At 40.9% G+C, this 13,091-nt stretch overlaps 1 protein-coding gene across 1 annotated transcript in view; it reads right to left on the bottom strand.

The window, feature by feature from the left end:
* Positions 1 to 225: 225 nt before the first annotated feature.
* The window catches only part of LOC142599332 (amyloid-beta A4 precursor protein-binding family A member 1-like), a gene marked incomplete at its 5' end in the record, with an annotated part of 106,633 nt that continues 93,767 nt past the window's right edge, over positions 226 to 13,091 (bottom strand). The window contains 2 exons of the mRNA XM_075739201.1: positions 226 to 324; positions 3,882 to 3,980. Coding sequence (XP_075595316.1) covers positions 241 to 324; positions 3,882 to 3,980 — 183 coding nt within the window. The remainder of the gene's footprint in view (positions 325 to 3,881; positions 3,981 to 13,091) is intronic.

Genomic DNA, 13,091 nt, shown 5'->3' with positions numbered 1-13,091 from the left:
TTTTTTTTAAATCAGTGATTTAAATGATATCAATAACAACTCAGTAGGTAGGTGGCAGGAGCCATCAATAAAATGTGACAAAATAAGAGAGATTTTACTCAACTTCCAAAAAAGCCTACTAGGGTTTAATTCAAGTTCCAGGTTGGACACAGTTTAATCTAAATCAGTTCATCCAACCTTAGCAAGTTTTGTGTTCGGCACATAAAAATAGGTTCTATACATTAAAAACATTTGAGTTCTTCAATTAATGAAAAAAAAAATTATCTTATGAATATATATCTTACCTTCAACATATGTTGGGAATGAAGCCAAGCTTTTTCTGGGCTGTAATCAAGACAAATAGGATTTCAAACAGAACAAAGTATGCGTAAATACACATTAAAAATTCCTCCATAAAAATGATATCACAATAATAGTTATTAGCAAAAGATGATGAGAGTTTATTAGGAAAATATTTACTTTTAAATTAAAAGTCTGACCAATTATTAGAGGGTTATTATCCCTAAATATGGTATATTCTATTAATACCTTCATCAAGCAGGCAACACACTACATTATTTTGAATTAGCTCTTAGTGTTTGGCAACATACTTCCTGATTACTAATTAGTGCTGTGCTCTCTTTAACAAACAGAAATACAGGAAAATACATAATCTCTCAAAGACATTTTCCAAATAAATACATATGGAGATATTTAAAATGGACCAATACTATTACTGTTCATGACAAAAAGCATTGACCTGCTCTGTTAATTATGAACCAAATTTAATTGCTTATTAGGATTGTCCTTGACAGGCTATGTAGCCACCTATATCTGCTGGAGTAAATGCATTTAATAGCAGTCCTACACTGATTACGTTTATGCTGTAACAAGCACAAAAGTACATATAAACATGCACGATTTGGACAATGAAAACTGCAAGTAAAGCATTTTTTCTGTGTTTGTTTAATGAAGTAAAAAATCAAATAAAGTCTCACTTTCATGAAAGGTGGACTAATAGAAAAAAAACCCCAAAATGTCCGTCCTATATTTGTAGACGCACAGACTAAAAAAATACCTCATTTCCAAATGTAATTTTCTATGAAAGATTCTGTGGTAACAATATAAACACCTAGAAATGATAACTTCAGGGAGACTCACCATTTTGCTATATTCAACAATATATCTATATGGGAGAATTTACTAAAGACAACTTTGTATAAAAAAACCCCATGGTAATAGGTATACTAAAGCATATGCTGCTATTAAATCTTTTTGAAATAAAAGTTTTGGATAAGCCAAGCATTACAAGATGTTGACAAAGCTGAACCTCATTCTACAATGCATTACATTTGGAGCAATATATATATATAAAAAAAAAAAACCAAGATCCATGTATGATCAGGATAAAGTCCAGTGTCTCAGAAGAGGTTCAGTTGCATTTACATATTCACATATATACCAAGTTGTTTTCCTTTATGTTAGGCAGTTTATCAGGTTCTGTGCACTTGTGACAAATCAATCACTTGGGAAGTGCATGCTTATGTGACAGGTAAATGACTAATCCAGTGAGTCTTTTCCATTTATTGTTACAAGGATGCAAGGAATAAGTAATATTTTTCATCCTACTACACTGTTCTCACTGTAAAATAATTGGTGGCAGAAAAACAAAAGGCACATGAAACAGAAAACAGAGCCTAGAGAACCTTAAAATACTTAGCCTTTCCTCATGAAAGAGAGTTGCTGAGTTGTCCAGCAAAACCATGAAAGCTCTTGTGGTGGATTTGGCAGTGTTAGGTTTACGATTGGACTCAATGATCTTAAAGGTCTTTTCCAACCTAAATGATTCTATGATTCTTCTCAAATAGCAGCAGAGAGAAATTTGTGACTAAGTAATGACAGCCTGGCGTCAAAATGCTTAAGGGAAATCAAGTGCTGATAGGACACAAGCATTTATTTTCAAATCAGGAGTGGCTGTTCAATCTGTTGCGATGACTTTATTTTTACTGTGCCACCTATATCCACTTCAATAATTGCATGCAATTGCTGCTACTGTGATGTTAGCAGAGATTCAATTAGCTGGATTCTGACAGGCCTAGAGAACAAAACAACCATACACTTCCAAAAAATCAGGGGCAGCTTATCCACATAAGTATCCTTTTCAAAGCATACATATAATTTTTTTTAAAAAAAAACTCGAGGCCTAACCAAATTTTAAGTATATAATTACTGGTTTGACAGATATTCAGTTATCTGACTAGCCAATAAAATTTCATTTCAGGATAAAGCTGTGTAAACTAAGATCAAAATAATGTTTTTATTACAAAGAATCAACACAGACAATTATTTCATTCATTATCCATGTCAAGAAACACTGATAAAACTAAATAACAAGATATTAGATAACATTATTGAAAAAGGGGAATCAATTTTTAATTATTTATCCATGAGTAATAAAAAATAGGTAATTAATGTTGAATTACTGTTTTTGTCCATCAGCTGAACACTGTAAAATTTACATTTTAAATAAAGGTTTTGTTAAGACCTAAAAGTGTTTCCCAAAAATTATGAGGCTTTGTCATTATTATTTTTGTAAGGGAGATACTAAACCATGCAGTGCTGCTTATTTGCATGGAAAAAAAACCAGCACCCCACAACACATCTGACTGAAATTACTCTGAAAGTTTATCACTTTTAACACTGTATGTGATCACATATTGAAAACTAAAATGGATAGCATCTTGTTTGTTTTTTCCTTTGAGTAAGATTAATGATATCTAACAACTGTCAGCCTTTAGCGTTGTCACAAAGCAACTACATCTGTAAACTGAATAAAGCCAGAGACTTTAGCAAGCTAAAGAATATTGTAGATGAAATCGTAATGACACAGTCCAGTACTGTTGAAGGCTTTGGTGCAGGATAAATTAAGGACAAAATCCCTAAGTCTTCTGAAAGATTCCATCCCCTTCTAAATGCAAGCATAGTTTTAAATTAATATATATACACAGGCTACAAGCTTTTTATCGTCCTAGATGATAAAAAAGAAAAAAAAAAGAAAGAATGAACTAAGTCTTGTTTAAATTTCAACCAATATTTCTGGTTACAGTAGACTGGTTTATTCATTTGTAGAAGATATCATGCTGTTAGCTGATAGCTAAGCACAAGTTATCTATCAGCAAATGTGTCTACTTGCTTACAGTTCTCTGTTAACAAATCTAACATTGAAGTTTGAAAAAAAAAAAATCCTCATCTCATATCAGTGAGATGAGAAGCATTTCTCATCTCATCTCAGTGGAACTACTGCAGTGTGGAAACCTGCCAGGTGCAGACCTTGACAAAAAAAAAAAAAAAAAAAAAAAGAAGTGTATAGCTTGCTTTCAAGGAGCCCAGAGTCAGGACTCCTAGATTCTAGTTCCAGTTCTGCCTGTGATTCAATGGCAGGCTATTGACAAATCACTTACTTGTTCCTATGAGTCAGTTTCCCATCAATAAGATAGCAGGTAGCATTAAATTACTACACTGGAAGGGCCTATTCACCTGGCTGAGAAATGTTATTTTCTTTATGGCAAGATATTCTGCAGAGATAAGGAAGAGGGCTAGTTCCTCTTGCCCTGAATACAGAGGTGACATTGGCAGCTGTTCCTCAATAAATCAGTACCCTCTAGCCTGTTAAACAAGTGCTGTTGTGGCTAAACACAGAGTAAGGAATGCCATCGCAAATGATCTTAGATACAGTATGTTATGCAGGGAGGCAAGCACAAAAGAAAAATGACAAATCTGTTTTTTCTTTTTGTTGCTGTTTTGGTACAAGAGAGGAGATTACACATGTACAAAGAGGTAAAGAAAATAGAAAGGCATAAGCAATACAGACAAGATGATGGCTTTTAAAAACATTGCACTACCTCTTTATTAGTGGAGGTCTCTGCTGTACTGCAGACATCCTGATGATGTTGCCTACTTGGTTCAGCAACCCAGGGTGGAGAGGAATCAGGAGATAGAGACTAGACATGGTAAGAAAATAAAATTACATAAATTGAGTGACTGATCTAGAAAAATCTCTGGTTTGGCGGTGGAAATTAGAAACGAGGAAAACACCAAAACATGACATACACTTTCTGAAGTGTTATAGCCCTTCCTTTTCATTGCAATGATCACAAACAGTCTTTTGGGATGTTGAGACTTATCTAAACAGCTAAATTGTCACAGAAAACTTTTTTTTTCTTTGCAATAATCTATTAAATTAAGCACACTGAAAAATTAATAGCTGCCCTCAGTGCTAGATAACTTTGCTGGGTTGACCTTGGCTAGCTGCCACACACCCACCCAGCTGCTCTCTCACTCCCCCTCCTCAACAGAACAGGGGGAGAAAATAAGATGGAAAAGCTCATGGGTCGAGATAAAGACAGGAAGATCACTTACCAATTACTGTCACAGGCAAAACAGACTTGAGGAAAATTCCTTTAATTTATTGCCAATTAAAATAGATTTGGATAGTGAGAAACAAAGACAAATTAAAACAACTCCTTCTCCCCACCCTTTTTCCCAGGCTCAACTTCACTCCTTCATTCCCGACTCTTCTATTTCCCCACACCCCGAGCAACACAGAGGGGGTGGGAAACGGGGGATTTAAGTCAGTCCATAACAGTTCCCCTCTGCCGCTCCTTCCTCCTCACACTTTTCCCCTGCTCCAGCATAGGTCCTCTCCACAAGCTGCAGTTCCTGTCAGGAAAAATCTGCTGTATCATGGGTTTTCCACAGGCCTCAGTTACTTAAGGAAATATCCGCCTGCTCTGGTGTGGGGTCCTCCACAGGCCCCAGTGTGGTATCTGCTCCAGTGTGGTCTCTTCCACAGGTTGCAGGGAAATATCTGCTCTGGTGCCTGGACAACCTCTTCCTGCTCCTTCTTCTCTGACTTTGGTGTTCATACTACTGTTTCTCACTTTTTTCCCCCCCCTCACTCCTCTGCTCGTCATCTGGCATTTTTGTCCTTTCTTAAATGTTTTCACAGAGGTGCCACCAACTTTGCTGACTGGCTCAGTTTCAGCCTGCTGTGGGTCCATCAACAAGCTGGCTGGAACTAGCTGTGTCCAGCACAGGACAGCCCCATGTCTCTTCCCACAGAAACCACCCCTGCAGCCCCTCCGCTACCAAAACCTTAACTAAATCTTAATGGAGAAACTATCTTTCAGACTATTTCCCCCACTCATTCACTATCATAGAGAATGTTCTTTTCTGTTCTAACTATAAAACCTTCATCAGATATCATATACTTGGGAAAGTCATATTAGAAAAATAAAGTGAACAGCACAGAAAACCAGTATCATGAATTTTCTGTCTCTGTGTGATCCACCACCTTGGTAAGCCGCTATGACAAATGCTATCATACTAATAGGAGACTCCTATGGAATGCTGCTAATATTAAAGAGTTATAGCCAGGTATCTAAAATCAAGAGTAGTAAGTACTTTAGTGCAAATATGATACAAAAATGCAGCATGTAAAAGAGTGTAAAGCTTTGACACAGTAAGTATTTCAAACCCAGATCTTTAGGAGATGTGGCAGTGCAGATGTCACAAGGTGAACCCTAAGAGGAAGCTTTAGTATTCAGTTATGCACACTGGTGATTTTATTAGCCCAGCAGCACTGAAATTCTACAAAGTCTCCTTCAACATAGGAATCTTGGTCCTTGCTTTGCCAGATCAGTACAGTTTGCCACTAATAATAGAAGAGTCAAATACTATCCTTCTAGATTCATAAAGCAATTATTACATCCCTTCTCTAAGCCAGCTAGTGTTATAACACTGTAGTATAACTATATTTCTACTTTGAGATGTCAGCAGCAATAACCCAGAAGCAAATTCTTGGCTGCATTCCCACCCCAGCTTATATCTTGAACTCTATGAAATATTATGCTATGAAATCTGATTTCTACTGCTTTTTCTTCACAAACACACAACAACAACAAAATCCACACACACCCCCTCCACCTTTTTCCTCACTTCTTGAAAAAGCCTATCTTATATGTTTACTAAAAAGAAATTCCAGAATCACATTGTATTGGGTCTGGCTGAGAAGGAGTTAATTGTCATCGTAGTGCTGTGCTCTGTATTGGTAGCTAGCAAGGTGTTTATTCACCAAGGGGAAATCATTCCTGACCAATCTGATAGCCTTCTATGATGGCATGACTGCCTGGGTGGATGAGGGGAGAGCAGCGGATGTTGTCTACCTCGACTGCAGCAAGGCTTTTGACACTGTCTCCCATAACATCCTCGTAGGCAAGCTTAGGAAGTGTGGGTTGGATGAGTGGACAGTGAGGTGGGTAGAGAACTGGCTGAATGGCAGGGCCCAGAGGGTTGGGATAAGTGGTGCAGAGTCTAGTTGGAGGCCAGTATCTAGTGGTGTGCCCCAGGGGTCAGTACTTAGTCCGGTCTTATTCAACATATTCATCAATGACCTGGACGAGGGGACAGAGCGTTCCCTCAGCAAATTTGCCGATGATCGTAAACTGGGAGGAGCGGCCGACACACCAGAAGGCTGCACTGCCATTCAGCGAGATCTGGAAAGACGAGAGAATTGGGCAAAGAGGAACCATACGAAATTCAATAAGGGCAAGTGTAGGGTCCTGCACCTAGGGAGGAACAACCCCAAGCACCAGTACAGGTTAGGGGTTGACCTGCTGGGAAGCAGCACTGCAGAGAAGGACCCGGGAGTCCTGGTTGAGAACAAGCTCTCCATGAGCCAGCAATGTGCCCTTGTGGCCAAGAAGGCCAATGGTATCCTGGGGTGCATTCAGAAGAGCGTGGCCAGCAGGTCGAGGGAGGTTATCCTCCCCCTCTACTCTGCCCTGGTGAGGCCCCATCTGGAGTACTGTGTCCAGTTCTGGGCTCCCCAGTTCAAGACAGACAGGGAACTACTGGAGAGAGTCCAGCAGAGGGCTACGAGGATGATTAGGGGACTGGAGCATCTCTCTTAGGAGGAAAGGCCTTACTTTGAGGCTGACAGAGCACTGGAACAGGCTGCCCCTCTCTGGAGATATTCAAAACCCGCCTGGACGCGATCCTGTGCAACCTGCTCTAGGTGATCCTGCTCTAGCAGGGGCGTTGGACTAGATTATCTCCAGAGGTCCCTTCCAACCCCTACCATTCTGTGATTCTGTGATTCTGTGTTGATAACACACCAGTGTTTTGACTATTACTGAGCAGTGCTGGCACAGCATCAAGGCTGTCTCCCCAACATTTCTCCCCCCTCACCAGTAGGCTGGGAGTGGACAAAATCTTGGGAGGGGATATAGCCAGGACAGCCGACCCAAAGTGACCAAAGGGATATTCCATACCATATGACGTCTTCTCAGCAATAAAAAGCTGAGAGAAAGGAGGACGAAGTGGGGGACATTCGTTATTTACGATATTTGTCTTCCAGAGCAACCGCTATGCATACTGAAGCCCAGCTTCCCAGGAAGTAGCCGGACATCACCCGCTGATGGGAAGTAGAGAATAAATCTTTTTTTTTTTTCCTTTGCTTCTGCGCACGGCCTTTTGCTTTTGCTTTATTAAACTGCCTTTATCTTGATACACGAGTTTGTTGGTTTCTTTTTCCCCATCTTATTTTTCTCCCCTTCCTGTCCTGCTGAAGAGGGGAGTGATAGAGCAGCTACCAAAGAGTTAGAAAGCAATTCTTTATACGGATGCATCCTAGGTAAACAGTAGTCTTTGCTTCTATTTTTTGTTTTTCTTTATTCACAACTGTGGAGTAAAAAAAGACATACAGAAAAGGTGACTTTGTGAAATGGCACCTAGAATATGGGAATATACTTGCACTATGAAAATGATGAATCATCTATCATCCATAAGATCCCTGGCACTCTCACAAGTACTTTGAGAGAGTTATATACTTCCTAACTTACCATGTGACATAAAATGTTACAGTTCTGTGCTGACTCAACTGCACAAGTAGCATTTCCTATTCCTTTGGGAAAGCACTCCCATCGCATTCCTATTCCCGTTAGATACATAATACTGTTTATATTACGGTTAAACATAAAAGGTGTGAAATACTGTCAACCTAACAATGACATCATATACAGATATTGGAAGACTGAGCTTTAAGCAGTAAGCAAAGACCCAAAAAATAAAGCATACAATCCTTCAACACCAAATGTATCCACAGAGTTCTCTGAAAAGCCTGAAAGCTCTCATATTCATATGCCAAAATAATAATAAAAAAAGCTTTTACATAAACTAATCTGCTGACATATAGAAACTCAGCACTACTTAAAATGTGTGAATGGTTGTTCCAGTAGCATCACAAAAATCCTAAGCTAGTCTTGTCTACAGAATATTATTCTTCTTGACCTATGAACTGTATGAAAGATCATACAGTTGTGCCTTCTAGGAAAAGTCTTTCCACGTTTGCTACAAGTTTCTGAAAGAACTGCTGCAGCCTGACCAACCCCCACCCCTCCCCAAATCCAAACATCATACAATCTACAGGATGCTACAAGACATGCAATTAGAGTTATTCCCCAAAATGCTTGTATGTCCAAGTTTTGTCTCTGAGGAATAATTGCCTGTTTGTCTTCCTCAGTAAAATGAAAGTACAGAGGTACAATATACAACATACACTACAGCCCACAAGTAGCTTTTATACCAGTAGCAAGAAATATTTGATAAATCATGGAGGACAGACAATTTATGCAGCTACTTGAAAACACTATTGTAGAAAATATAGACGCTTAGCTATAAGAAAACTTATGTTAACTAGAAAGCTGCTTAAGGCCTAGAACTGTTTCAAAGCCTATAATCGTGGGAAAGGAGTTTGTAACCAAGGTAATAGGTAATGAAGCTAACTGACCATGGCAATGTACAAGGCTGCTATGTTCCTTGTACAGTCCCTACCCAACCGGACAATAGGTCCAGAGATATTAATCCTATGAAGTAAGTTGTTATGGACGGGCGCATCCACAGCGAGGATACTGCGCATGCCTGGAAGAAGAGGGTCATCCAGCGGACACGGGTGCGAGACCACTGATGACGACCAGAGACCCCTTGGGGACCACCGACTCAAATCACTGAGCATGCGTGACGGGGAGGAGAATATGGAAATGGATTCTAAGAAATGATTATCATAAGACTGCCTTTTCTTGGAAAAATAATGAATATGTATATTTTGATTCTATATAACCTGTGTGTTGGTAATCACCTGCATGCACGTTTGGTGGAGCTGTCCCCCGTGCATCCAGCGCTGTAAATAAAGCAAACCTAGGGTAACTCACGTCTGGTAGATTTCTTTTACAACTATAAACTAATGTCTAAAGCAAATGTCTAATACTGCTTCTTTAAGAGTTAACAGAACTGCTTTAGAAGCCTAAGTAAAACTTTGTCAAGATACAAACAATAAATGAATGTCAGTCTTTCTATTATTACCATAGAAAACTTTGCTACTGACTTGTAAAGTGTTTTTTTCCAGGAGTCTTAATAATAATAAGCACCTGCAACCTTTTTTTTCTCCTCCTTGAAGACCTACCTATATTTCTCTTTTAGCCCGGTACATCCAAAAATTCTCCATCTTAATTGCATTGCTTCAGTCTAACAATGTGATCCACTTCACCTGAGAGTCCTTCACTGCCCTTCACAATGGAATTTAATAACAAAACTCATAATAGGAAAGACAATAGCACTGTGTTGCATCAAACCTATCCTGCTCAACCCAGTTGGTTAGAATGTCTTCTAATACCAAAATCTGCTCGTTTTAGAAGTGTGATGCTGTTTACCAATTTTTTGCAGCAATATATCTCAAGACCTATGATTTGTGCACTGCATACATCTTCTATTTGTACCTTTAAATGCCTCCTTCCCATACTCAGCTAAGAGCATTCACAACATACAATTTCTGTGTGTAGATAGCTCTTGCTCATCATTCTTCCCTAGGAGACTACTTTGAAGATACAGGGCCCTGCCCTTCCAGAGGGATGAGCGTATATACCTAGGAGAACCATAGCCTTTTCTAAAGGGAATCCCCGTATGCCATTCTCTCTGATGTGTATGTGCCAAAAAAAATCCATGCTGGTCTATCATGCATTATTCAGGAAGGCATGAACTGCACTTCTCCAGTTTTATGCACAGAATATCTAATGTAACTGCAGCTGCATAGCCTTTTCCATACAGTGTCAGTTTCTCAATGTCATTACTCTTGCCACTGTGCAAAATGAACTGATATGATATTTAAAAACAGATGATACAAAACTGGGAGAATTGGCTGATACTCCAGAGGGTTGTGCTGCCATCCAGAGGGACCTTGACAAACTGGAGAAATGGGCGGACAGGAACCCCATGAAGTTCAGCAAAGGGAAATGCCAAATCCTGCACCTGGGGAGGAACAACCCCAGGCACCAATACATGCTGAGGGCCACCCAGCTGGAAAGCAGCTTGGCAGAAAAAGACCTGGGGGTCCTAATGGACACCAGGTTGAACATGAGCCAGCAATGTGCCCACACAGCAAAGGCAGCCAACAGCATCCTGGGATGCATTAGGAAGAGTGTCACCAGCAGGTTGAAGGAGGTGATCCTTCCTCTCTACTCAGCACTGGTGAGGCCACAGCCAGAGTCCTGTGTCCAGATCTGGGCTCCCCAGTACAAGAAAGACATAGACATACTGGAGCCAATCAAGCAAAGGGACATGAAGTCCATTAAGGGATTGGAGTATCTCTCATGCAAGGAGGGGATGAGAGAGCTAGGACTGTTCATCCTGGAGAAGAGAAGAATCAGGGGGGGATCTTATCAATCTATATAAACAGCTGATGGGAGGGTATAAAGACGACAGAGCCAGACTCTTCTCAGAGGTGCCCAGTGACAGGACAAGAGGCAATGGGCAAAAACTGAAACACAGGAAATTCCACACTTTTTTTTTTTTAAATACACCATGAGTGTCATTGAACACTGGAACAGATGGTGGAGTCTGCATCCTTTGAAATATTCAAAACCCAACTGGACAATATCCTGGGCATCCCACTCCAGCTGCCCCTGCTTTGAGCAGGGGGGCTGAATGAGACACTCTCCAGTGGTCCCTTCCAGTCTCTGATACTGTCCCTCACAGCATCCTTCTGGACAAGTTGTCTGACTGTGGGGTGAGTGGGTTTAACGATGCACTGGGTGAAGAACTGGCAAGCCTCGCACTCCTCTCAGCACGCAGAAACTGCTGCTAACGTCGGCTTACTGTGGTTTGAACCGGGGAAGAAATGACTGAAATCTGTAGGAATGCACACAAGTATTAGAACATAGTCATTACTATGGGTTTCTGATGGTTTTCCATGGGAAAAAATGTCAGGAAACTACTAGCATGCTTTTCCACAGTTGAAACACTATGCTTCTAAATCTGTTCCTACTTGCAGAATACTAGTTATTTGGTTTGAACATAGCTGGAAAAGCATAGGTATGTCTCATGTTTAAACTGCATGTAATCAATTTTTCATCATCTGAATTCCCTTTGATGCAGAAGAGACCAAGGTGTTTTGGGTATTTCTGTTCAGAGCCTAGTGTCGAGGAGCAATAAGGGCCGGCTGCTCCACAAGCGAAGGTGAGCCGGGAATGGAGCACAAGAATAAGGCAAGCAGGAGCAGTGACCTCACCAACAAGGAGCCAGGATGCAGAGCAGCAAGTCTGGGTCAGGATCAGGGCCTGAGACAGTGGTCAGGGTCAGACACAGTCCAGCGTTCACCCAGCAAGTCCGTAGTGATGAGACAAGTCTGAGGCCAAGCCAGGAAGCCAAGCCAGTGGGTCCAGGTCACGGTCGGAATCACAGAGATCCAAGACCAGGCACAGACATGGCTACTACACAGCTGTGATGTAGCACAGGCAGGGGCTAATGGTAGTGCCTCAGCTTAAAAGCAGCTCCCAGGGGAAAGAAGTGGAGGGCCCTCACTTCTAGCTTTCTTCACAACAGTGAAGGAGATGACCTTGGATTCAGCCAGGTAAACTCCCAGAAGGGAGGGAATGTGCTCTAGGCCCTGACACCTAGGTTACAAACATTTTATTTAAAAATTAAATTGATATTGATTTAAAAAGAAAAAACAAAAAACCAAACAATACACTTCTATCATTCCATGTTCTTCCAAACAAAGAAACAAACAAAGGTCACCAAAAAGTATTGCACAGCAACAAAGAGCGATGCAGATGTTTACAGTGCAGTCATCGTGGAGATAACTGAGTGGATTCACATTAGGGATAACTTTGGCCCACCAAATTTAGTCTATTGGTCCTTTTCATATCAAGTATAAATTTTAACACAGTTAAAAGTTGCTTATGAACTTACTTTATTAGGAATTTAAAAAAAACTTGCAAACTTAATAGTTAAGATTACCTTCACAGAGCAGCAATGAGAACTGGAATGACAGACCATGAACCTATTCTGATGCAAATTAGGCTTGATGCCAAGAAGTACGGAATTAATAAAATAAAATCTAAGACTGTAAACCTGAATAGTGGCCTTTAACACTCGGGTCAGAGGAGAGAGATTACAACAATAATATGTCAAAAGCATGCAGTGAGCCAACTAGGAAAGATGCCCTCCTAGATTTGTTATTTGTGAATAGAGAAGGACTCATGGGGGATGCGATGGTAGGAGGCTGTCTTGGCCACAGTGATCACAAAATGGTTGAGTTTAAAATTTTTGGTGTAATGATAAAAAAGGTCAGCAGAGTTACTAGCCTGGACAGCGTGCCCAGGCTGCCAGGAAGGCCAACCGTATCCTGGGGTGCATCAAGCACGGCATTGCTAGCCGGTCTAGGGAAGGGATTGTCCCACTCTACTCTGTGCTGGTGCGGCCTCACCTCGAGTACTGCGTGCAGTTTTGGGCGCCACAGTACAAAAAGGGCATAAAACTATTGGAGAGTGTCCAAAGGAAGGCAGCAAAGATGGTGAAGGGTCTAGAGGGGAAGACGTATGAGGAGAGGCTGAAGTCCCTTGGTTTGTTCAGCCTAGAGAAGAGGAGACTGAGGGGAGACCTCATCGCGGCCTACAGCTTCCTCACGAGGGGGAGCGAAGGGGCAGGCGCTGATCTCCTCCCTCTGGTGACCAGCGATAGAACCCGAGGGAACGGAATGAAGCTGCGATGGGGGAGGT

The sequence above is a fragment of the Balearica regulorum genome, chromosome W, assembly GCF_011004875.1.
Source record: "Balearica regulorum gibbericeps isolate bBalReg1 chromosome W, bBalReg1.pri, whole genome shotgun sequence".
Taxonomy (NCBI): Eukaryota; Metazoa; Chordata; class Aves; order Gruiformes; family Gruidae; genus Balearica; species Balearica regulorum.
The sequence above is the reverse complement of the archived record's forward strand: the minus strand, read 5'-3'. Positions and strand labels throughout refer to the sequence as shown.